This window comes from Saccostrea cucullata, unplaced genomic scaffold (assembly GCF_032062105.1).
Source record: "Saccostrea cucullata isolate Sc308-1 unplaced genomic scaffold, CSIRO_AGI_Scuc_v1 ctg2199, whole genome shotgun sequence".
NCBI lineage: Eukaryota > Metazoa > Mollusca > Bivalvia > Ostreida > Ostreidae > Saccostrea > Saccostrea cuccullata.
Window position 1 is genome coordinate 35398 of NW_026922838.1, and position 23884 is coordinate 59281.

Consider the following 23884-nt stretch of genomic DNA (forward strand, 5'->3'; position numbering starts at 1 on the left):
GGTGGGTGAAATTTTGCAACATGTCTACCCTTCTAGCTTTTTCGATAGAGTATGACAATCAGCGTCATAAGGTGCTTGATACTATTACGTCATCTATTTAAAACCCATAGTCTCGATAATGTTTAACTGCTACAATAAGAACGCACGATTTATCGCCCTTGCACTGGCATTAAATGCATTTATCAAAATAGGGTGATAAATGCAATTAATTCCAGATGCAATGAAAAAAAACAAATATTAATTTTTATCACATTTATTATAAAACAATGATTAAATTTTATGGCAAGTATTTGTCACAATCTATTTATACATAGACGTAAATACCCCGGCAGAATCCAGGGACTCACTACCTGCCGACTGACCTGGCGCGATAGCGCACCCACAGGTGACTGTGGTGGGAACAGACCTCTTGGAACCCACAAGAGTGAATGCCACATGGAATGAATGAATTCAAGTTCTGACCCAGGTCCTCACTCTATACTTGTCTCCCCTGGAATACAACAACAACATGGGGATAACACCCCCAGGGGTAGCTGGGTACCGTAGACCCCCAAAACCTGCCCTTGGTACCTCAAGGATCAAGCCGGTCCCTCAGGAACGGTGAAGTAACCCCCAAATCTTCCCCAGTACTGAGGATAGATTACCCAGAGTTTTGAGCCAGACATGGTAGAAATCATCATTCGTGGTAATCCCCGAACTCCGCCAAATGAACTTGTCTATACAAGTTCAACCGCCAATAACGCGTAAGGTGTATGTATGGAAGTTTTAGTTCAGCATTTCACCCACCTGACCTTTAAATATCAAATTTTATAAATGTACCTGTATAAGAGACACTTGTAAGCTAGGGTCTCCATATAATCAAGGCTCATCTTTGATCAAACTTCTATCAGAGCAATTAATTAAATTTGGACTTATAACTTGCAGGAAAAGCTGGCTCTCTCAATACTTTGAAACCATAATGATCCAGGCGAGATGCCCGGGTCATTGAAACCAACATGTACATGTACAATCCAAGTGCAATTCAATTTATTGTAAAACAAAGAATCAATTAAATTCCCTTTTTTTTATATTTTTTAAAAATCGAATTGATGTTTTTTTTCCCCTGATGGACAAATGGTCTCACGCTTGGTATCTCCGTATCCTATGAATGCCATATCCAAATATCCAAGACTACACACAATCTATGGATACCTGCTATTGGCCTTTTACCAGTCAGAGAGAGAACCTTGCTGGGGAGGGGGTGTATCCATGCCCTTTTGGCATAAGCTTTAAATGTAATACTACAATATAATTTCCCATGAAATGACCATCGAGATATCATTATTCGGATTGTAGCCATGGTGAAAGTAACATTACCCATACAACCCAAACTCAATCCTCTCCCATTGACAATGTATTTATTAATTTATTTAGTTAGTTACTATTTTCTTCTTACTGCTCCTAGTTCAGATCCGGAGTGATCCGGAGTATTTTCACCAAACCAAAAACTAGCACACACTAGCATGAATAATATATAGCGTTTATATATGAAAAGGATCATTGCGAATTTTTATGCACAGATAAGAAAGGAAACTTGTGGTATATCTTGCTAAACATTCTCTGACCCAGCCTTATATATTTTAAGATGAGCTTATGCTCGAATGTTACATTTTACGATAATGAGCGGACTCTTCTCATTCAATTTCCACTGAAAATAGTCCCTTTAAATAAGTAGTGAAATACTCCAATTATTTTTTTATTCATTTATTTATTTATTTTTTGACAATCAATTCGAGGTTCACTTCTTGGCAGCCTCGTACTTTTGGCTGATGATTGTCACGATTGAATATTGATTGTTCGAATCATTCGATTGTCACCACTATAAACAATGCCATGCCCCTGAAATGTATATAATAGAACTTTCTGGACTCCCCCACGAAAATGCAGTAGTAAGGTAGAGCGAGGTACTCTCGATTATCATTACGTACACGCATTATCATCATGGCCGCACAGCGAGCCACCAACACGCACCCCGACCCCAATCTAGAGACCCAAGCCACGCAAACATTGACATTCCGTATATTAATTACTCCATTTTTTTTAATTGTTGCTAAATTACAAATGCATGTAAACATATCCGTTAATCCGTGATATACATATAACCTTACCCCATGAAATCTGCCACTGGCGCTTCTTTTATCTATGGATGATTGGGTAGATCAGTGATCCCGACCCTGCCGAACAGCCTTGCTACTCGATCTCCAGACCCGACCCATCTAGAATCCGGAGCGGCGTGTGTGTCATCTTCTTATCCCCTCTTCACTGCTATCTCGGCCATCCTGATCCTTTCACTTGGTATCCTTATACGCTTTGCTGTATCAGTCTAAATTGTTCTTTCCCCATCTTCCTTGGTTTGTGTGACATTACGGCCCGATGGCAGTGGATATTTGTGATATTATTATAACATGAAATTTTGCAACATGTCTACCCTTCTAGCTTTTTCGGTAGATTATGACAATCAGCGTCATAAGGTGCTTGATACTATTACGTCATCTATTTAAAACCCATAGTCTCGTTTAAGGGCATTTAAAAATGCATTTATCAAAATATGGTGATAAATGCAATTAGATATAAGAACGTTCATTTTGATATAAATAATTACCTTAACAGTTAATAATTTACGATAAAAATGGGCCATTTCAAAGCCAGTATTACGTTGTCTAGGAAAGGAACTGCAACAATCCTGCCCACAACCACATTCCTCCCCCCTTGTCAAACTCTTGCCAAGCTTTCCTTCCTTCCGCACATAGCGCAGGTTAAAAAATGTCAAAGTAAATTGTCAACTCAAAAAGTCGGTGCTTCTTGCAAAAGTCCAATACTTATAAACGATAAAAAAAAATTGCAAATAATAAATTTACAATCAAGTATTCTTCGTCACTTTCATAAAAATGTAAAAGATGTTTACCCCATAAATGTAATACAAAGTTTACAAACTGTCATAGCTTTCTCACATAAACACATATAACACCTTGTTGCCCTTTATGCTATGTTCATTTTGAATAAATTTTAAATTCTTTTTTTGAAGGAGCTATGTTGATCGAAGAGACATGTTTATATTAATCAGAATATTACTCCATACCCCCTCCCCCCTTATTCTTTTTTCCTAAATTTTGAATTCTCATTAACAAGCATAGTTTTATGAAAAAAACAACAAAACATTGGAATAATAAGATTGTGAAATAGTGAAATAAGTGACAGTACCAATCTTTAATAATTTCCTTGTTTTCACATACATACTTATATAAAATATCTGTTTAGAATTGTTCTCGTGCGAGTTATTAACAGAAATCAAGAGACAAACACTATATAAGGTATGTGTCTAGAACCACCATGAAGCTGATACCTCTCTGTTACGTCTTTGTCTTACAATTGCGTTTCTCAGTGATAACTGGGCTCACGGAGGGAAAACCTGGGGTTTGCAAGACTACCTAGTAAGTCGCATAACAAATAGTTCACTTATAAAATATTGCATTTATAATGCGAATTAAATTTTCTGGAAAAAGCAATTATATTAAATGCTTTTTATTGTTCATCCATAGTGGAAGACTGAGATGTTGCGGAAAATATGAACAAAAAGACGATAAATGCATATTATGTAAGTTAACGTTTTTGGAAGAAATAAAAATAACATAATCTATGTATCCTCACCTTGAACTATGCTTTTTACTTGCAAGGGGATTACCTTGCGAAAAAATAACCTACTAAGTAAATGCAACGTACGTCTAAAATTAAATTGATTGTACAGTGAATATACTTGTAAAGTAAAAGATAAATTGAAAATATGTAAGCGTTGAATGTTATAACTTTACAGCTCAATACAACCACATTTCCACATTTATTTTGATATGCTGAATTGAGACAAATAGCGAAATGTGATTATTGATTTAGTAAACAAGCTAAGAATTATTAAAATCTGCAAACAGGGCATTAAACATAAACCTGGGAAATTCCAAAAATGGGATTCCGAACCTTTGGGTATAATAATAATCCTGTATTGACTAGTCACACTTGCAATAGACCACATGTGTTGATCAGGTAGACGAAACATTCCGTTGTCAAATTTAGAGAAAGCAAACAAACAAACGAAAAATCAAAAAAGTTTGACCATCCAATGATCAAAGTGCAAAGTTTATCTTTAACAATAAAGATTAAGTCACATACTAAAATCCGTCAATATCTCAAACAATGTAAAAAACAATTTAAAAGGACGAAATCCCCCCTAAAAAGAATAATGATGATTTCCCTGTTTGATAACTTTAACATTACAAATATATTTTGCAGCGTTTGGACTTACTGAAGGACTAGGAGTTTGCAAGTCAGGGTATTTTACAAAATAATGATATCATTAATAAAACATCCATTACGTAAATAATATGTATCGTATTTAACAAAAAATCTTGTATTATAATGTTTATCTGTAGGGGAAATCTGAAATGTTGCACTAACTATCGACAGGAGGACTTTAAGTGTATAGGTAAGTTGGCATCTGTTTTTGAAACCAATTAAAGAAAAAAAGTTGTTTCTGAAACTTTTTTGAGATCCTAGTTTGACGTTTTAGGAGTTTTTTTCTTCAATTATGGTAATCCTGCGGTGGGACATATTCCCTATATATTTTTTACACAGTAATATATTTAATCTATATTTTTATTTTTAGTATAATGTTCTGATAAACTTTACATGTGTGTAGTTGTACCTTTTAAAACATTATATAGACAAATACAATTTCAGAGAGAGAGAGAGAGAATAAAAACACAGAACTAAAAAATGCTATTATTTTGAATTGTTTTGAATACATTATTATAATGCTTTCAACTTATTGATTGACTTTTTTTTAGTATTTCTCAAGTGTTGGTTTCCTCAGTTAATTTAGTATAGCATAAAGTGATTGAGCATTTTTATTTTTATTTATTTTTATTTTTTTCTTGGGGGGGGGGGGGGGGGGGGGGGGGGGGGTGGGGATGGGTGGATGGGTGGGTGTATTTTTCTTTAATTCAGGGGGGGGGGGGGGGGGTGTTCAATCTCAAATTATTGAATAACTGTTCATGTTTTATTGTTATAGCTGCAATAATGTAACACTCTCCGATTTTTTTATCTGATATTTTTTGGAGAGGGTACCCCCCCCCACCCGGTACCCTCCCTGGGTGGCTACATTATTGCAGCTACACTGTTTTATTAAACCACCAATTCTTTTTAATTATGTTACCATGAATATTTTTAAGATACAAAATACGAAAAAATTTGGAATTTTGTGAAGCTTCTTTTAAATTTTTCTAGGGTGAGTTTATGTATGTTTAAAATATTTATTTCAAATCATAATACGATCGGTACATTTAATTAAAATTTTGTTAACGCCTGATATCCGTACACACGGAAAGGGGTGAGCCGCAAAGAACCGGGTCTAAAAAATTAACACTGTATATATTTTTTTCCTATTAAAAGATCGCAAGTGGACTGGTGTAACTGAAAAATATATTAAAGATAATTGGGCTTCGTTCGAGTATTGTCAATATATAGGAAGGATTAATTATCAGAAATGAATGCGATGTACTAGCATATGAATCTTTAACTTTAGTGATCTAATGGAGGGCGATTTTCATAATTTGTGGTATCTGCAGAACTGTAGCTCTCTGAAAAATATATTGATGGACTGGAGAGCTACAGTGCCTTCCATTGAAAAAAACTGTATATCTATTGTGCACAAAAAAGTGCGCTCGGCTCTATATTAATTCTTCAAATTCAGATGCAAAAAAAATTAAATTGAAAAAAAAAGTCCTTACTCCTCTATCAAGTACTCTCGTGGTTGATACTTGTAAGAAGCGTGTTGGACCGAATTATCTTGCAAACCAAAATGGCAGTATAAATGGGCTAAATTTTCGATAATCTTATGGAAACAGTGAAAGAGTATGTTAGAAACACACAGTTAGTAATTTTTTGAGATGACAGTTTTAAAAACATGGAGAAATAAATCAAACAGCGCACTTTTTTGTGGGCAATAAATATATAGTTTTTTAAATGGATGGCACTGTAGCTCTCCGGTCTGTCAACATATATTTTTTCGGATATCTACAGTTCTGCAGCTAAATTTGTGGTTGATCTATGCTTGAGTAGACCATCTGTCAAAAATGCAGTTTTAGTTTTCGTTTAATCTTGTATCAAAAGAAGCATGAAATAGGATACAAAGCTGATAGACTGCATGCAGGTAACCTGAGATGTTAAGTGTTATAAACTATTTACGATTCATCAGTCGAGTTTTTTTTATTTTTTTTTGGGGGGGGGGTGTCCCCTCATTTTGAAATGTTCCATTTGAGTTATTAAATATCTATATGTATAAAAGTAACGAAAACCCAACCTTAGGAAATACATTGTGCAAACCGGGGGCCGCTTTTAAGAGGTAGGAGGAGAGAGTCGTGTATTTGGAAAAAAAACCTTAACCAAGACCCCCGCCCCTTTTCCCCTCCATTCATATACATGTTTATACACGGTACACAATATATGTTTTTCAAGTTTGAGCTGGTTGCTTCTGACTCGTATCCCACTAAAAAAAGAACTGAACTCTCCATCGATTTCTAAAAATATTGAAAATATAGTATGTACAAGGACAGACCGCTGTTTGAGGCCGGAGAGGGCGTTAAATGTTTTAAAAATGAAAAAAAACCGCTTTCCCAGCCCATTATTCATTTTTTTTTCAATTTATTACGAAAGAACATTTGTCACTGCACACGTTAAATCTAGAAGATGCATCCACTTGTATAATGCTTCAATTCTAGCAAAACGCAATGTACATGTATTTCATTTACGTTTAATATGTACTCTATACCGACCGAAAATAAAATAACGCTGTTTATAGGGGTTGAGGTAAATCATTCACAATTTACATGGGAAAAGGATGGAGGCATTCAAAGTGAACACTATAATTCTATTTCCGACTCTCAGTTTTCAAAATTCGTTCATGTACTAGAAAACAATTATTTTCAAAAAAATAGGCAATGAAAAATGCTTTTGACACATTTAGTTTTTTTATTTCATGTATTTAATGGCATAAAGGTTTTGCGTGTCAGGAAGACAAAAATATTCTAAAAGGATTTGAATTCTCTAAACAACAAGATTATAGCAATAAAATACACGCGATTTGTGTTAGGTTTTTAATTTCTTGATAAAGGCGTTAACTTCTATATTACACGGTCTTCTTATCAGGGTAGAGTTTCAGACTAGCTGGTTTTTGTTGGGGTATATCATTTCTATTTTCTTTAGAAAAAATAATAAAATTTCATACAGAATGCGTTCAGAGTACTTTTATATTTTAAACAATGTATTTATCTTCCGTACAATGTAAATACATGTACATACCAGTATGCAAAATGGAAAGTTTACTAATTCATATTCCGAAATAATTTTGATGGCTATAATACAACCATTTTCAACTTTTTATACTTCACAGTATATTAACCAAATTATCAATCAATGCGTAATTTAATTTAAAAAATAAGGAATCGACCGTGCAGCCGTGTACGTGTTGGAGATGACGTTATGTTCAGACAACACATTTTTTTTAAATGTCTCTTCTTTAAATAAAAAAAAAATACTTTTTCTCAGATCATGCGCTGAAACAGGATCTTCCTATGTTAAGTACAGCTCCGTGTAAAAATCACGCAAAGGGTGATATATGAGGGTTCTCAGAATTTGATGATTTTCCACACATAGTTTTCTCTTGCACTATGAACCATGTATGTAAAATAAAAAATGTTTTGGTTCGTGGTTACTATGGAAACGAGGGTAAAGAAATTTCCTTAGCAACTAGCCAATTTTCGGCTTGGATGGACGAAAAAATTCCTTATCTTTGAGGCACTAATTAAATGTAATTAATAAAGAAATTTCTTTTTTATTGCTTTTATTCTCGAGATAAACATCTTAAGTGCTCTCACAATAAAAAAAATAGAAATAAGATTTAAGATATTTGTATGATAGATATGGGTATATATACATGTTTTTCCTGTTTTGCTGACTCAGCAATTTCCTTGATTTTGGAAGTTTTCGGTGTCGAATTACTCAAATGATGGACCTGATACAGACATCTTGTGTATATAATGTAAAAGCAGAGGATTTGTTCTTTTTGAATTTGAATTCAGAAGCGTATAATTTTTTTAACTTCCTATCCGTTGCCTAGCAACAAAAATGGATGTTTTTATGAATAAAAAGAGAAAATATGTAAAATCCTGAAATCATACGCAACATAACTTCTTATTTTTAAATTCTGAAATCAAATTTTACAAGAAATTAAATTTTTGAGACTTTTCTGCAAATGAGGGACCATTTTACAATTTCATATCTCCATGGAAACAGGAATTTCTCCTTAGCAACACATCATAGAATGATAATTTTAGCACATTCATGCACAAATGTTAAAGATTCTTCAATCATTTTGTAAAAAATGAATCAGGCAGATAAAAAGAAAGCAATTAGCATCTTATTCAATTCTTTTTATTATTGGATAATGCCATGGCAACGATTTTGAGCACATAGCAACCAATATAATCAATATAAAAGAACTTTAACAGTATTTGTATACAGAATCTACGTCACAGAACATTGGCATTTAAATGATTGCAGGTACAAAATATATGTACATGTAAATGTATATATTATGCAATCAAGCTTTAAAAACCCTAACCAAAAATATTGCCATGGAAACAGGTGTAAATATCCATGCGTTTCAAGAATTTTTGACTGGCTTTAAATCGTTTAACCTGTGTTGATTTCTTTACAACATGGCCGAGAATGAAAAATCTGTCAGTCATCTTGTACATAACACGTACAATTGTAAAAGATTCTTCAATCCATTGTTTTAAAATTTAATCAGGCATATATAAGAATGCAATTAGATTCTTTAAAGAATTAAATTCGCTTTCCACCAAATACGGCCTAGTTAATTAGTGAAAAATCAAGTGTTGTTAATTGAATTTTTCTGTGTTTCCGTTTCATCCCTACCACATACTCGATTCACATGTTATACAATTTTGATCAAACAGGATACTGGTATTGCACAATAAAAGTCAAACCTATGCATGTATTTGATTTTTTCCGGAATTTCGCCTCCCTTTTGAACTTTGGGGAGATATTTCTAATATAGCGCATTCCTCGCTGATAGATTTTTAAAGTTTAAATAAATAATGAAATTCCCCAAAACAAATTTCCGACAAAAAAGTTATCAGCGACGTATGCGCTGTTATCGAAATTAAACCGTTTGACATTTAGCGGGAAGAAGAGAAATTGTCGTCTGTTCCGTTTATGAACAGAGTAAAATACACGGTTGATGTCTGTGCCTGCTATAGATGTTTCCTGAGCTTTAAATCATAAGACAAGACTGTAAGTATATGAAAAACATAAAGTTTAGTACAATTTACCCACTGAACAGCTGTTGCATACTCTGATTTAAAGATTTTTACAGCAATATTTTAACAACAATCGGAGCTAGCTCAGTATATCTACCTATCGTCAGCTATAGGCCTAAGCTACATTTCCTATTGGCTGGAGGGCATGTAAGAACTGTATACACGATTTCAATTAATTCTACACAATTTATATAGTTCCTTGGCTTCCAAATTCAATACTAGTCTGTCCCACCAAGTTACTGTAAGCACTTTTCGCATAAAATCTCAAAATATATAAATACCTTGGCCATCAACCCAGTTCCGATTGATAGATCATTTTTTTTCCAACCTTCCTCCATTTATCCGAACCCTCGAGGTCAACCAGTGTATACACACGGCGGCAAATTCAAAGTCTACGGAGATTTAACATGGTAAACTCGTCCATTAGCGTCTAGATTACGGGGCCGGGAACCAGTTTTCGAAGGGAGTAGTCGTTCTTTGCAAAGTAAATTTCCAAAAAATCGTTAAAAATTAAAGGAATTAATTTAAATTGCTTTTATTGATAATTTAACTTTTACTTTGAATTAAAATAAATTTTAACAGCATTTAACAAATTTAATTATAAACTACGAGAAAATAATCCGAATCTAACGAAGTACAACTTGTGGATAATGGCTGTTGACATGATGATGCAAGCTCGCCAGGCCCAGTGTTTTAAACGTAAGTTGTTTATTTATTCTATGGGTTTTTTTTTTTTGCAGCTGTTGTTGTTTTACTAGCTTATATACACACAAGAAAGAAGTGTCTACAAATGCTAAGAATATATATATTTCAAAACGCGTGATATTGCTGACATTAGTCTGATTAGAACAACAGCTCTCTTGTTAGTGCTCAATGGTTTACCGTTAGCATGGTTAGTGTTCCGTAACGGTCTGTATGTAAGCCCATGTGTGAAAAATGTTAAGGGGTGTTTCTATGATTATAAAAGAACACGGATATGGTTAAACAATTAGGTTAAATGATAACAAAAAAGAAAATAACAGCTAGTTAACATAGTAACTAAAGTTTAAAAAAAAATTGTTCCTACTTTCATTTTCAATTTATATCATTTCATGAGTATACATGCATTTGGCAAATAAATAACAAGCTAGAGATCAAAAGTGCATTTTCATTTTTTCATTTATGTGTAGTGTCAACACCCTGGGGACATCAAAACAGAGTTTTCAACAGATAACACATTTTGGAATATTTTTCAAAACTTTTTATAATATTAAAATGTGCATGTATTTTTTCATCAAGTCTTTGGATTGATCGAGTTCTTTAATGGTCATTTATGTACATGCATGCCTATTGATGAATTAATTAGCAGAACCAGGCATAAGGTAGATGAATATGTATGAACTGTTTCAGAAAATGAGAAAGTAATTATATATGTAGCATATTCATGAAAGGAATCAGAAAAAAATAAATAAAAGATGTCTGTATAATTTGATCAGCATAAGAAGTTTAGATAGGCTGAATCATTTCATCTGAGTACAGACTTTAAAATAAAATTGATATACATGTAACATCAGAGGGAAATTTCCATTAATACTAGCTGTCATGCACATATTCAGAGTTCAAATTCTCAGTCTCATGGTCATCTCAAAAAAAAATTTTGATTGCCCTGTCCCAACCAACTGGCTAAAATGACTCAAAACTTCTTTTTTTTAAATCTCCAGGAAGCAATTAACTTTTTTTGTATTCTGGAGAATAAATTATTTAAAATTTATAATTACTTTTTCTGAGAATAATTTTCTCATCTACCTACCTTACCTAATCCTGAGTTGGGAGAGGGCAAGACTATTTTAAAGCTGCACATGGCCTCAACAGCATCATTTTTTCTGTAAAGTCCTGTACTGCTCAAATGTGAACTTAATTTGAAAATTTCTATTTCCTTAATTCCTAGATTTTTATTTAAAGTACTTGTTTTTAAAAACCGTAGGCCATAATTAAATTATTTTTGTTTGATGTACTCTGACACACATTTTTCAAGATGGGTAGGTAGGTATCTTTTTTTCTGGCTTAATGGTATTGATCAAATTGATATCAAAGTGTCATTAAAAAATTTCAGACTCAGAAATTTATTAATATTTTCAATACACACTGGATATCCAGACAGATGAAATATTTATCATTAAAAAAAAAATAATCTAAAAGAGTCCACAATTTTAAAAGGAAACCGTATCCATTTTTAATAAATAAACAATTTTTTTTAAAAAAATCAAAAATTCAAAGTGCTGAAAAAATGATTGGGACAGGGTTGGGACAGTTGTGATGGGTCAGTCTGAGTACATCAAAGAAATTTGTTTATATTGTTGTCCTTATTTGCTAGTACTGTATTTGGTTGACTTGAACTTTGACCTACTTTACAAAGATACCCCAGAAAAAAAAAGACTTTTGAATATTCAGTGACGGGTGTTGATAATTTACATTAATTATATACATGTTTATGAGCTCATAAAACTGTTCTTTTAAACTGTATGATATTCCGTAAGCCACACAAACTGATATCTTAAATATTATGAAAATACGTTGGGTTGGAATCCCACAAAGTGGATCGTGCAATGTGACAATTGCTTTGAAACATGTAACACATGTAAAATGATAAATACCGTATAAGTGGAAATTTTAGTGAGACGCAAATTTAGCGATTTTACCTAAAAAAATGGTATTTTATTTTTAGTGAGATGTAATTTTAGCGATTTCAAAATGCCCACTAAATAAGCAATTGCAAATAGAACGCAATTAATTTTTGCGATTTTCAATTTTAGCGATCTCAGCACCCTCGCTAATAATGCCAAAATTAAATCCTCGCTAAAAATTCTGCTTATACGGTAATTATTTATGATGATTTCAACTTAAAGCAGGTGACATATGTGTTTCTTGGAACACGATAGTTTATAACGAAATTGATGTCCTGTACTCTTTATGACACTTTCTCTTCTTTCAGCAATGTTAAGCTTGGTTTAGCCACTGCAGTATACAGGTATAAGGAGAGAAGCAGACCAGAAACCTTTGGCTAAAGTAAAGATGATATGCATAACAAAAGCAGTAAGTTTACTATAATGTTCAAGATCTTCAAAATATCCTGTCTTTTTTAAATACATGTATTGCGAATGATTTTTAGCTCACCTGAGCCGAAGGCTCAAGTGAGCTTTTCTGATCACATTTTGTCCGGCGTCCGTCTGTCTAGCTGTCTAGCTGTCTGTCCGTCTGTCTGTCCGTAAACTTTTCACATTTTCAACATCTTCTCAAGAACCGCTGGGCCAATTTCAACCAAACTTTTCACAAAGTATCCTTGGGTAAAAGGGATTCACATTTGTTCAAATGAAGAGCCACGTCCTCATTCAAGGGGAGATAATTTGGAATTAATGAAAATTTGTTGGCATGTTTAAAAAATCTTCTTCTCAAGAACCACTGTGCCAGGAAAGATGAAACTTATGGGGAAACATCTTCAGGTCGTGTAGATTCAAGTTTGTTCAAATCATGACCCCGGGGGTAGGGCGGGGCCACAATGGCCGACCAAAGTTTAACATAGAAATATATAGGAAAATTCCTTAAAAATCTTCTTCTTGAGAATAGCAAAGCCGTGATTGGTCATGGGACTACTTTTGGATTTAAGCTTTTCAATAATAAACCAATTCTACTTTTTCGTAGCCACAGTGCTCAGGTGAGCGATGTGGCCCATGGGCCTCTTGTTGAAGCTCTGAGCACCTGTCAGATGTGTATACATGTTACAATTTTCCCTCTAATCTTTCAAGTGTATATTTTTCCCTCAGCATTCGTAATCTTCTTCCAGAGAACCACTGGGCCAGAAAAGTTGAAACTTATGTAGAAGCATCATGGGGTGGTGTAGATTCTGAATTATTTAAATTATGACTCTGGGGGTAGGGTGGGACCACAATAGGGAACCCAAGTTTTACATTGAAATATACAAGCTAGCTAGAAAATCTATAAAAAAAATCTTCTTGGGAATTACCGGTACTAGGCAAGCAAAGCTGAAACTTAGGCAAAATCATTGTGGGGTAGTGTAGATTTAAATTGTTCAAATTATGACCACAGGGGTTAGGTTGGGTCACAAAAGGTATAACAAGGGGGAAATCTGGTAAAGAACTGCATGATCAAAGCTATCCAGGTAATTATAAGTTATGTGGCTCATGAGCCTCTTGTTATATAAGTCGTGATATTTTACAGAAAATTTGAGAAAATAATAACTGCAAATCTGTGTCTAAGCACCTTTAATACTGCACAATCTCACCATTTGAAGGAATAAACACATATTTATAATAAAAAAATGTAATTATAACTGAAGCATAGAATATTTGATTATACTTTTATTACTTCTAAAATTATGTTTTTATAGGTTGAATAATTCACAAGAGTCCAAAGTTTTGATGACCATACAGAGCTCAGAGATGTTGTAACAAAGACATGCCTGCATTAAGAGAACTGTTCACTCAATTTTCAGAATAACTTGTCGCATTGAAATCCATCTTATGTTGGACTAAACAATCAGGACATCCTTCTGGATCACAGGTAGTAAGTGTTTACATGAATGAGAAAGATTTTGCTCTTCCTATGTATACTTCAGATTGGAACCTGAAAATGAGAATTGACCAAGTATAGGTATTTTTAATAAGTAAACATTTCATATTAATATGATGAGCCAATCTGAATTTGTATTGTATCTTTAAATTTCACTTTGCACAATTTAAAAAGTATTTTTTATGCACTGAAAAGTGAAATCTTTATGACGAATTAAAATGTTTTATCAATTTTTTTTTTCAGGCACAAAGTATTGACAAAACCAAAGATTACCTGGTAGTCTGCAAATGGAGTGATCATTGGATGAGCCAGACAACACCATTTCCTCGGAAATTTTAGAAAAGAGACAATCTCCATCTTCAGTCATAGATGACTGATGTCGACATTTTCTCACTTCTGTTTCATGTCTTTTCTACAGCATGGACTCCAGCATCAGTGGGCGCTTGACTTTTATAGACATTTATTCTTCTGATTTTGATCTAATATCCTTAAATATAGTACAAACAATTCATTTATCTTTTAAAATATTTTTAAATTTTACTTAATAAAACAATGAAAACAGTTCAAACAAACTGGTTATCCTATAATCTAAAACTGTTTTATGTTTCAAGCAATTATAATTTTACAAGACTTAATGTTTAAGGTACTTGGATCCTCAGCCAAGAAGGATAACTCTTTAATTTATAATTTAATTCAGAATCTCAAAATGAATTTTGAAAAATTAAATCTCTTCATGCAAAAGTTTTCATTTTATCATGATAATGTTTATAACTTCTCAATGTCCTTTAAGGTTGTTTGAAGTTCTCAGAAAGGTCTTGTAAAAAGTCAAAATGTTTACCTGATATAGTAAAACTCTGTTTAACATGTTTATGAAAAGTCAATGGGACCTATGAAAATACTTTTCTATGACCATAATTTGTTTATCCGTATAAGGAATTCATTACATTTACATAGCTGGGGATCCAAGGTTACCTTGCTATATCTGTGAATTCGCAATATCTGTGTTCGTACTAAACGAGTTTTACTGTAAAAGTATTTCAAAATTACTTTGCCTATTTTAGACAGGTATCATAAAATGATTCCAAAGTATTTTACAATTTTAAAAACAATTTTCTCAATATTCTACCATGAATAAATAATTTTTAAAGATTTTATATCAAATTTTTGATATAAAATCTCTTACTTATATTATACTTAAATATGAATTTTATTCTTAATTTACTCAAATAAACAGAAATAATGATTTGACATTTGTGGGTGAGACAGCCCCTTGACAATGGGCCAAGACAGAGATATCTCAGCCTCGAGGGCGAGACAGCTCTACTTAGGCCCAAAAAAATAATAGTCTTGTTTCCTGTTACCTTGCACCTGACCCTAAAGTTTTTTAGGTTTCGGAAAAAATCTGGAATTTCTGTAATTTCATGTTCCAAAACTGGAAAAAATAATGTATATTCAAGTGATATTTTATGATACTACATGTATATGTTTTAAATATAGACTTTCATAACATACCACTTGAGTCATGCATCAAAAGACAAATTTTAATTTGTAATGAATATATTGGTCTATGGCATGTTTAATTTGGTTTTATATTAGTTCATATCGAAAATAAAAAGAAATTAGAAAATAAAATAATTTTCCTGCCTACCTATACCCAATTTTTTTTCAGGCTGGTAGCAGGAAACAAGATAATTATTTTTTTGGCCTTACAAGGCACTGTCTCACCTAGTCCAAAACATCTGTATCAGAGCTGATACACTACTAGGTATATGATATAGACATATATGCATGTTTGCGTACTAGGGAACTGTCAATGAATAAACTTACTTTGAAAATTTACAAATACAAAAGGAAAAAAAATTGCTGGGACTCAAAAATCAAACTCAAGAAACCTGCATTATTTCATACCTTCAATATATATGTATCTGCAGGTACTTATGGCTTTATATGTATAATGTACATGTTTGTGCTTTTCTGTCTTGTAGTTGCACCAGGCAGCTATTCAGATTCCTGCAATGAAAATTTTTGTTCTGAAAACTCATAAAAATTAAAAGGCTTTCTGTTAAATTTTTTTTATTGAAATAGGGAAAGGAAAAAAATTATAATATATTTTTTAAAATCATAATCCTTCACACGTGCGTTATGTATTTTAATTTTATGTGTATAGGAATATTTTAAATTTTGGCATTCTGTTATATTTAAGGTAAACAAAAATGTATATCCTGGGTCTGAATTTACCTAACACCGATACATTACAGGAAGGTTTGGAAGGGCAAGGTCAAAATTCATTGGTGACGTAGTTTAATTGATGCAGACAACAAACGTTGTTTTGCACCGAGATTAAAAATAAAATATCAACGAAGGATTTATGTGTTCAAAGAGTTGGAAGTATGACAAAGTCAAGAAATACTGTGGCACGTGCATGTGAGGACATCACTTGTTCACATACTGTGACATATAGAAACGACAATATGACTTATTTTGACCGTGTGTTACAGTTTTTTAACAAACGTAAAGGAGTTGGATTTATAAGGAAAGCCAAGGTGAAACGTTAAGGTAAGGCAGCAATTATAATTTTTAAAAATCTTAATCCTAGTGATATTTCTTTGATTGATCTCTAATGTTATACGTGTTGGCTATAAATTATAAAACTAATTTTACTTGAGCTAAATTTGCAGTAGCCTAGCCTCGATTATTCTATCGAAATGTTATGTATGAATTGAGTCATACCTCTTTGCCTTTATGCAGTGACTAACCCTTTTATGAATCTTTGGTCCCTTGGGTCTCAGTCTGGGTATGAAAGTTTGTTGAAAAAGTAATATTTCTTGTAGTATAAAAATATACTTGGAAGTCTCGGGCGTTATAGGTTTTTCGGACGTCGATAACCATAGAGCACTCCCGAACGTGTGTGACGTCATTTCCTTACTGACGACGACGTACGGAAAATTACGAACAATGGATGATCCCCTTCCGAAGTGGTGGCCATTTTGACAATGTTAAATCTCCGTAGACTTTGAATTTGCCGCCGTGTGTATACACTGGTTGACCTCGAGGGTTCGGATAAACGGTGGAAGGTTGGAAAAAAAATGATCTATCAATCGGAACTGGGTTGAAAGCCAAGGTATTTATATATTTTGAGATTTTATGCGAAAAGTGCTTACAGTAACTTGGTGGGACAGACTATAGTTACTTTTACTTTACTGATGTTCTTGTTTACATTGAGAATCGGAGTTTGTTTACAGAGGCCGCGAAACGGTGCCAAAAAATGAAAATATTATATCTTTATGTGTATAACTGTGCAGTAATTGCAAACATAACAAGAAAATCAAAATGGACCATAAAAAAGGCATTTTGTTGTTTAATTATATAGTTTTAACTATGTTGTTAAGGAGATGAAGTCAGAAAATGTATATAATTGTAAATTGTTGACTTTAGTTCTTTTTTTTATTTTTTTGCAAGGGAAGTCACTCCTATTGATTAAAGATTTTTTTTTTCAAAAAAAAAATAAAATAATATGATTTGAGTGAATTGCTAATATATATTATATGTCACTTTCAAAACTTAAAGATTATATCTCTAAGAAGTAATCTGAAAAGTCCACCCCTTTTTTTACACATTTAGAATACATACATAATGTCTTAATATTGAAAAATTATTGGAATTTTTTAAAAAGGTATTTTAAAAAAATCTCAAGAACCACTGGTTCAGAAATGATGAAACTCAGGTGAAAGCATCCTCAGGTAGTGTAGATTCAAGTTTGTTCAAATCATGATCCTTGGGGGTAAGGGTGGGGCTGCAATGGACAGTCTAATTAGTTTACATATATTAGAATATAAAGGGAAAATCTTTAAAATTCTTTTTCTCAAATAGCAAATAGTCATATTTATCTGAAAGCATCCTCAGGTGGTGTAGATTCAATTTTCTTTTTCAAATAATGACCCCTGGGGGTGGGATGGGGCATCAATGGAAGGTCAAAGTTTTACATTGTATAGGAAAAATCTTCAAGTCATCTTCTTATGAACAGCAAAGCCATATGAGTGGTCATAATTAATATAGAAGCATCCCCTGGTAGTTTAGGTTTGAGTTTGTTCAAATCATGACCCCTGGGTGTAGGGTGGGGCTACAATGGTAGATCAAAGTTTTACATAAGTTAATTAATATATAGAAAAAAATCTTTATTTTTTTTTAAGAGCAGCAAAGCCATGACATGTCATATAACATGAAATATAGAAGCATCTGTAGGTGGTGTAAATTCAAGTTCGTTCAAATCATGACCCTGGGTGATAGGGTGGGCCAACAATTATAGGTTTACGTTTTAAATAAGAATATACAGGAAACATCTTCTCAAGAACAGAAAAGCTATGATTGGTCTTTTTTTAACGATTGGAAGCATCCTCATGTGGTCTAAATTCAAGTTTGTTCAAATCATGGCCAGGAGGGCTTTTAACATTTAACAGCAACAACAAAAATGTCTTCTTGCGGAAACGGTGAAAGAATATATGTGAGGAACATACAGTTAGTTAATATTTTGATGTGACATTTTAAAAACATGGAGGAATAAATTGAGAAACAGCACACTTTTTTGTGTGCAATAAATATACAGTTTTTATAATAATACCCTGATCTAAATTACTTAAACATTACTATGGATGATAATTAATTATAAATTAAAAGAAAATTAATTAGAAAGAATTACGGTGTTATTCAACATTTGATAATATATTATACTGTTATTTTCATACTTATTTTAGATCAACAATTAATTTGCATTACATTTCCCTGCAGGTGAAACTCTTCATGACTATAGTGTGAGATTCCTTTGTGATGGTTGTCTGGAATTGAACCCCTTAATGAAGACTGAATTTAGTTGAAAGGTATGCCCCTACCCACATCATTTTAAGGCATTTATAATAATTCATTGATTTTTTTTTTACAATCAAATTGAAAATTAGATGTTAGATCTGCTCGTATCTTTGCTACACTAATGACATCCCATTGAGGGTCATGTCAGAGGTCAAATTCTATCAACCAATCAAATCTTTGCCTTCAAAATCATCCTATATTGTTGAAATGAATAAGTCTAGAGCTGTTCTAAATTCGACCTTTGACATGACCCTCAATGGGATGTTGTTAGAATTTAGTGTAATGAGTATGCGAGCGGATCTAACATTGAATTAAAAAAATGATTTTGGAATTACATACAAAGTATATATAATTTACATATACTAGGACCCTATAATCTTAATTACTTAAACATTACTATTGTTAATAATTTCAACTGACAACATTTGATAATATATTATACTGTTATTTTCATACTTATTTTAGATCAACAATTAATTTGCATTACATTTCCCTGCAGGTGAAACTCTTCAAGACTATAGTGTGAGATTCCTTTGTGATGGTTGTCTGGAATTGAACAAGACATTTAAACAGACCACCCTTAATGAAGACTTAATTTTTTTGTGTGGTATGCCCCCCCCCCCCCCCCCACCTCGTTTTAAGGCATTTATAATAATACATTGATTTCTTTTACAATCCAATTAAAAATTAGATCTTAGATCTGCTCGCATCTTTGCTACACTAATGACATTCCATTGAGGGTCATGTCAATGGTCAAATTCTATCAACCAATCAAATCTTTGCCTTCAAAATCATCCTATATTGTTGAAGTGAATAAGTCTAGAGCTGTTCTGAATTCGACCTTTGACATGACCCTCAATGGGATGTTGTTAGAATTTAGTGTAATGAGTATGCGAGCGGATCTAACATTGAATTAAAAAAATGATTTTGGAATTACATACAAAGTATATATAATTTACATATACTAGGACCCTATAATCTTAATTACTTAAACATTACTATTGTTAATAATTTCAACTGACAACATTTGATAATATATTATACTGTTATTTTCATACTTATTTTAGATCAACAATTAATTTGCATTACATTTCCCTGCAGGTGAAACTCTTCAAGACTATAGTGTGAGATTCCTTTGTGATGGTTGTTTGGAATTGAACCCCTTAATGAAGACTGAATTTAGTTGAGAGGTATGCCCCCCCCCCCCCCCACCTCGTTTTAAGGCATTTATAATAATACATTGATTTCTTTTACAATCCAATTAAAAATTAGATCTTAGATCTGCTCGCATCTTTGCTACACTAATGACATTCTATTGAGGGTCATGTCAATGGTCAAATTCTATCAACCAATCAAATCTTTGCCTTCAAAATCATCCTATATTGTTGAAGTGAATAAGTCTAGAGCTGTTCTAAATTCGACCTTTGACATGACCCTCAATGGGATGTTGTTAGAATTTAGTGTAATGAGTATGCGAGCGGATCTAACATTGAATTAAAAAAATGATTTTGGAATTACATACAAAGTATATATAATTTACATAAACTAGGACCCTATAATCCTAATTACTTAAACATTACTATTGTTAATAATTAAAAGAAAATTTAGGAAGAATTACAGCGTTATTCAACATTTGATAATATATTAGGCAAATAAAAATTAATTTCATGGTTCTCAGGCCCTCCCTCATCTCTTCGAAGGGCACCTCATTGACCCTTTTAATTGCTAAATCAATAAAATAAAAACAACAAATCACCTCCCTCATCATTTTTTGAGGTTTTGTACAATGTAAAAAGCTGCCTCATCATGTTTTGGGGGCAATAAAAAGTAAAAAAAAAAGAAAAAAGCCTCCCTCCCTTAACATATTTCTTGAAAAAAGGCCTGAGAACCGAAAAAATAATTTTGCATGGCCTTATACTGTTATTTTTGTACTGATTTTAGATCAACAATTAATTTGCATTACATTTCCCTGCAGGTGAAATTCTTCATGACTATAGTTTGAGATTCCTTTGTGATGGTTCTTTGGAATTGAACTAGACATTTAAACAGACTACCCTTTATGATGACTTAATTTAGTTGAAAGGTAAGCCCCCCCCTCCCCTTTGTTTTTAGGCTTTTATATATAAATAACATGGTTACTGTCTTAAAATATTTAGTAAGCGATATTATGGTGAAGGTAAGAAAATGTAATAGAGGGAGTGGCTTGATGAGCCCTTTCTTGTTTTTGACCCAGTGGTTCTTGAGAAGATTTTTGACCCAAGCCTATATATAGCTTATATTTCAAGAGAGTTATTATTTTTTTTTATCCTGCAATAAAATATTTACATTTGAATGTCCAAGACAAGCTATTTTCAACAAAATAAGGCACAGCTCTGCAGTTGAAAGTATGACGCCATGGAGTAAACACTGCTGAATATACATGACATTACAATGCTTTTAGGCATTATTAAGGCATTGTTTGGACAAAGTTTTAGTTTATTAGGTTACCTTTATTAGGTCAATGCAAGTTGCAGGATTAAATGCATTGATTTTTATGCCCCTGTAGTTGAAGATTTGGGGGTATAATTAGTTTTTGCCTTGTCCATACACCTGTCTGTGGGTGGACACTAAGGAATAAAATAACACATGAATTTAAAATTGGAAAGAAATTGTGTTTTTCATGTTAATCAATTTATTACGCACTGAAAAACATATGAAATTTCAAACATGATGCAAAAAAAATATCCCATCATAATTGTTTTTAATATTTTTATCATTGCTTCATAGATGCCTGGAAAAAGACTTACAAGTGCTTCATCTGTCCTCGGAGAACAAAACAATCAGACAGATATGCCATTTCGAAGAGTCGAAGATCGGTGGTTACCAGATTATCGGGAAGAACACCAAGCGAGGAAGATTTTCTGTGCAACAAGTGCCGCCATATATGTAAGTCTCATGTGAAGGGAACTAGGAAAGGAAAAAACAAACTTCAGAGTTCTAGTGTCTATAATAATCTGACATCTACATCTCAGCCATCGTCTTCAACGCCTGCTAGTCCTCCTTCTGTACAGCTGCCATTTCCCAGCACATCGAGAGGCCACTCTTCTTGCTGTATTTGTAAGAGACCTGGACCAAAACTCGTTGTTCCGGTGAACATTAGGCATCAGATATTCATTTCTAAGGAAATCATTATCCCTGCTGGAGCTAGATGTTGTCCTAATCACTTACAGGGAAACATAGGGGATCTTCAACCCATTTCTGAAACAACAACTGTTAATAGAACAACAATAGCTCAACTGGTCAAGTTTCTGAGGTCAGAGATTCAGAGGCAAGAGAAAACTAGACTAAATTTTAATAATGATGAAAGTCTTAGTGATGCTGAATATGTGAATCTCATGGGGATTTCGAAGGACTCATTTAAAGACTTGTTACAATACATCGAAGGAAAAGTTCGGCTCACTCCAGCAAGATCTCTGAGGACAAGTTTAGCAATATTTTTAATGAAAATCAGAAGAGGAGAATCTAATCGAGTTTTGTCCACACTCTTCAATGTGTCTAAATCCAGTGTCAGAAGATGTATTAGTTCTGTACGATCAGCTCTTGGAGGAAGATTTGTGTCAGAGAATCTGGGTTTCCAGCACATCACACGTTCTGATGTCATACAGCATCACACAAGACAGATTGCCCAAACTCTTTTTGGAAGCAGTCCAGCTGGTAATCAGGTGATTTTGGTTTTGGATGGGACATATATCTATATAAACAAGAGTGGAAATTTTCATTTCCAACGACAGTCCTTCAGCTTACATAAGGGACGCCCTTTACTGAAGCCCATGATCATAGTGTCAACAACTGGCCAATTTATCTCAGTGATGGGTCCATATCTTGCCCGAAACAATGATGCCAGTATCATCAAACACATCATGAAGTCCAACATTGAGGACATTCGTAACTGGGTACAAGAGGACGATATTTTTATCGTTGATCGTGGATTCCGTGACTCGATGGATTATTTGGAGGAACTTGGTATCCAAGCCCATATGCCTTGTTTCATGTCCAAAGGAGAAAAGCAGATGTCCACAGAGAGTGCCAATACAAGTCGTCTTGTCACGAAGGTATGTGTATTGTCAGGGATAAAGAAAAAAGGTCAGGAAGGGATTGAGAGAAATAATATAAAATTAAATGAAAGTTCCCTTTGATGAATGTAGTACACTGTATGTTATTACTAGCAATTTTGGGTTTACAATAAACATGTTTATCTTTTTTTTTAGATCCGTTGGGTTGTTGAATCTGCCAACTCAAGGATAAAGCAGTGGAAGTACCTAGGGCATGTTTTACCAACAAGCCAGATTCCATACATAGGAGATTTCATAAAGATTGTGTGTTCTATATGCAATAGGTAAGAAATATTTATGTTAATATTTTTATTGAATCATGATAATCTGTAATAAATATCAATGCATTATGTATTTCAATGTTAAATGTATGTATATTAACAGATATCTGAAACCCCTCTCCAGTGGAAATGCTGATGAAGAAGAAAGTCTTGGATTGAAGATGCTTCATCTCTCCAAGCAGGTCAATGTCCTACAACAGCAGGTGGAGGAGCAACACTTAGATCGGCGTTCTGGATGTTGGGAACCAGTTGAAGATCTAAGAGGTATTTATGGTATATGTACTATGTACTGTTATAGTATGCATTCTATTCTCCAGTTGTTATTGATACAATATATGAAATTTTGTATACTTAAAGAATGATAAAAATATACATTGTTACATTTATCTTAAATGAAAATTGTTTGGGATTTTCATCCCAATTATGTACAGGTTATATTTGCAGAGCCATGATGTTTCGAATTTGTTCATTAGGTTTTCCATATCTTGATGAAGAGCAACTGCGTAACCTGACTTGTGGAACTTATCAGCTTCGACTCTCACCCAATTATGCCCAGGAACACTTGGAAGGTGACTGTCACATACAAGTGCATAAAGAGGAACCAGGGTCCGCCGTCATAAACCATACTTAAGTCTGAGAATGTTCTCAAGTCTGA

The 23884-nt window shown here is 33.3% G+C and overlaps 1 protein-coding gene and 2 long non-coding RNA genes across 4 annotated transcripts; all 3 read left to right on the forward strand.

Moving 5' to 3' along the window:
• The first annotated feature begins 8921 nt into the window (after nt 1–8921).
• On the forward strand, nt 8922–20943 carry LOC134262564 (uncharacterized). Its single transcript, XR_009991033.1, has 5 exons — nt 8922–9402; nt 18780–18868; nt 19357–19464; nt 19959–20047; nt 20833–20943. It is a non-coding gene; the product is annotated as an uncharacterized LOC134262564 (long non-coding RNA).
• On the forward strand, nt 10075–14600 carry LOC134262563 (uncharacterized). Of its 2 annotated transcripts, none has more exons than XR_009991031.1 (4): nt 10075–10127; nt 12400–12500; nt 13813–13988; nt 14238–14600. It is a non-coding gene; the product is annotated as an uncharacterized LOC134262563 (long non-coding RNA). The 2 variants fall into 2 exon arrangements; XR_009991032.1 differs by having other exon boundaries at nt 13813–13985.
• Nucleotides 20944–21024: 81 nt separating the features above from the next.
• LOC134262562 (uncharacterized) lies at nt 21025–23862 on the forward strand. The gene is made up of 6 exons (XM_062744956.1): nt 21025–21033; nt 21624–21782; nt 21869–22948; nt 23105–23232; nt 23333–23493; nt 23703–23862. The coding sequence occupies exons 1-6, from the start codon at nt 21025–21027 to the stop codon at nt 23858–23860; spliced, it is 1695 nt and encodes a 564-aa protein (XP_062600940.1). The 3' UTR covers nt 23861–23862.
• The last annotated feature ends 22 nt before the right edge of the window (nt 23863–23884 follow it).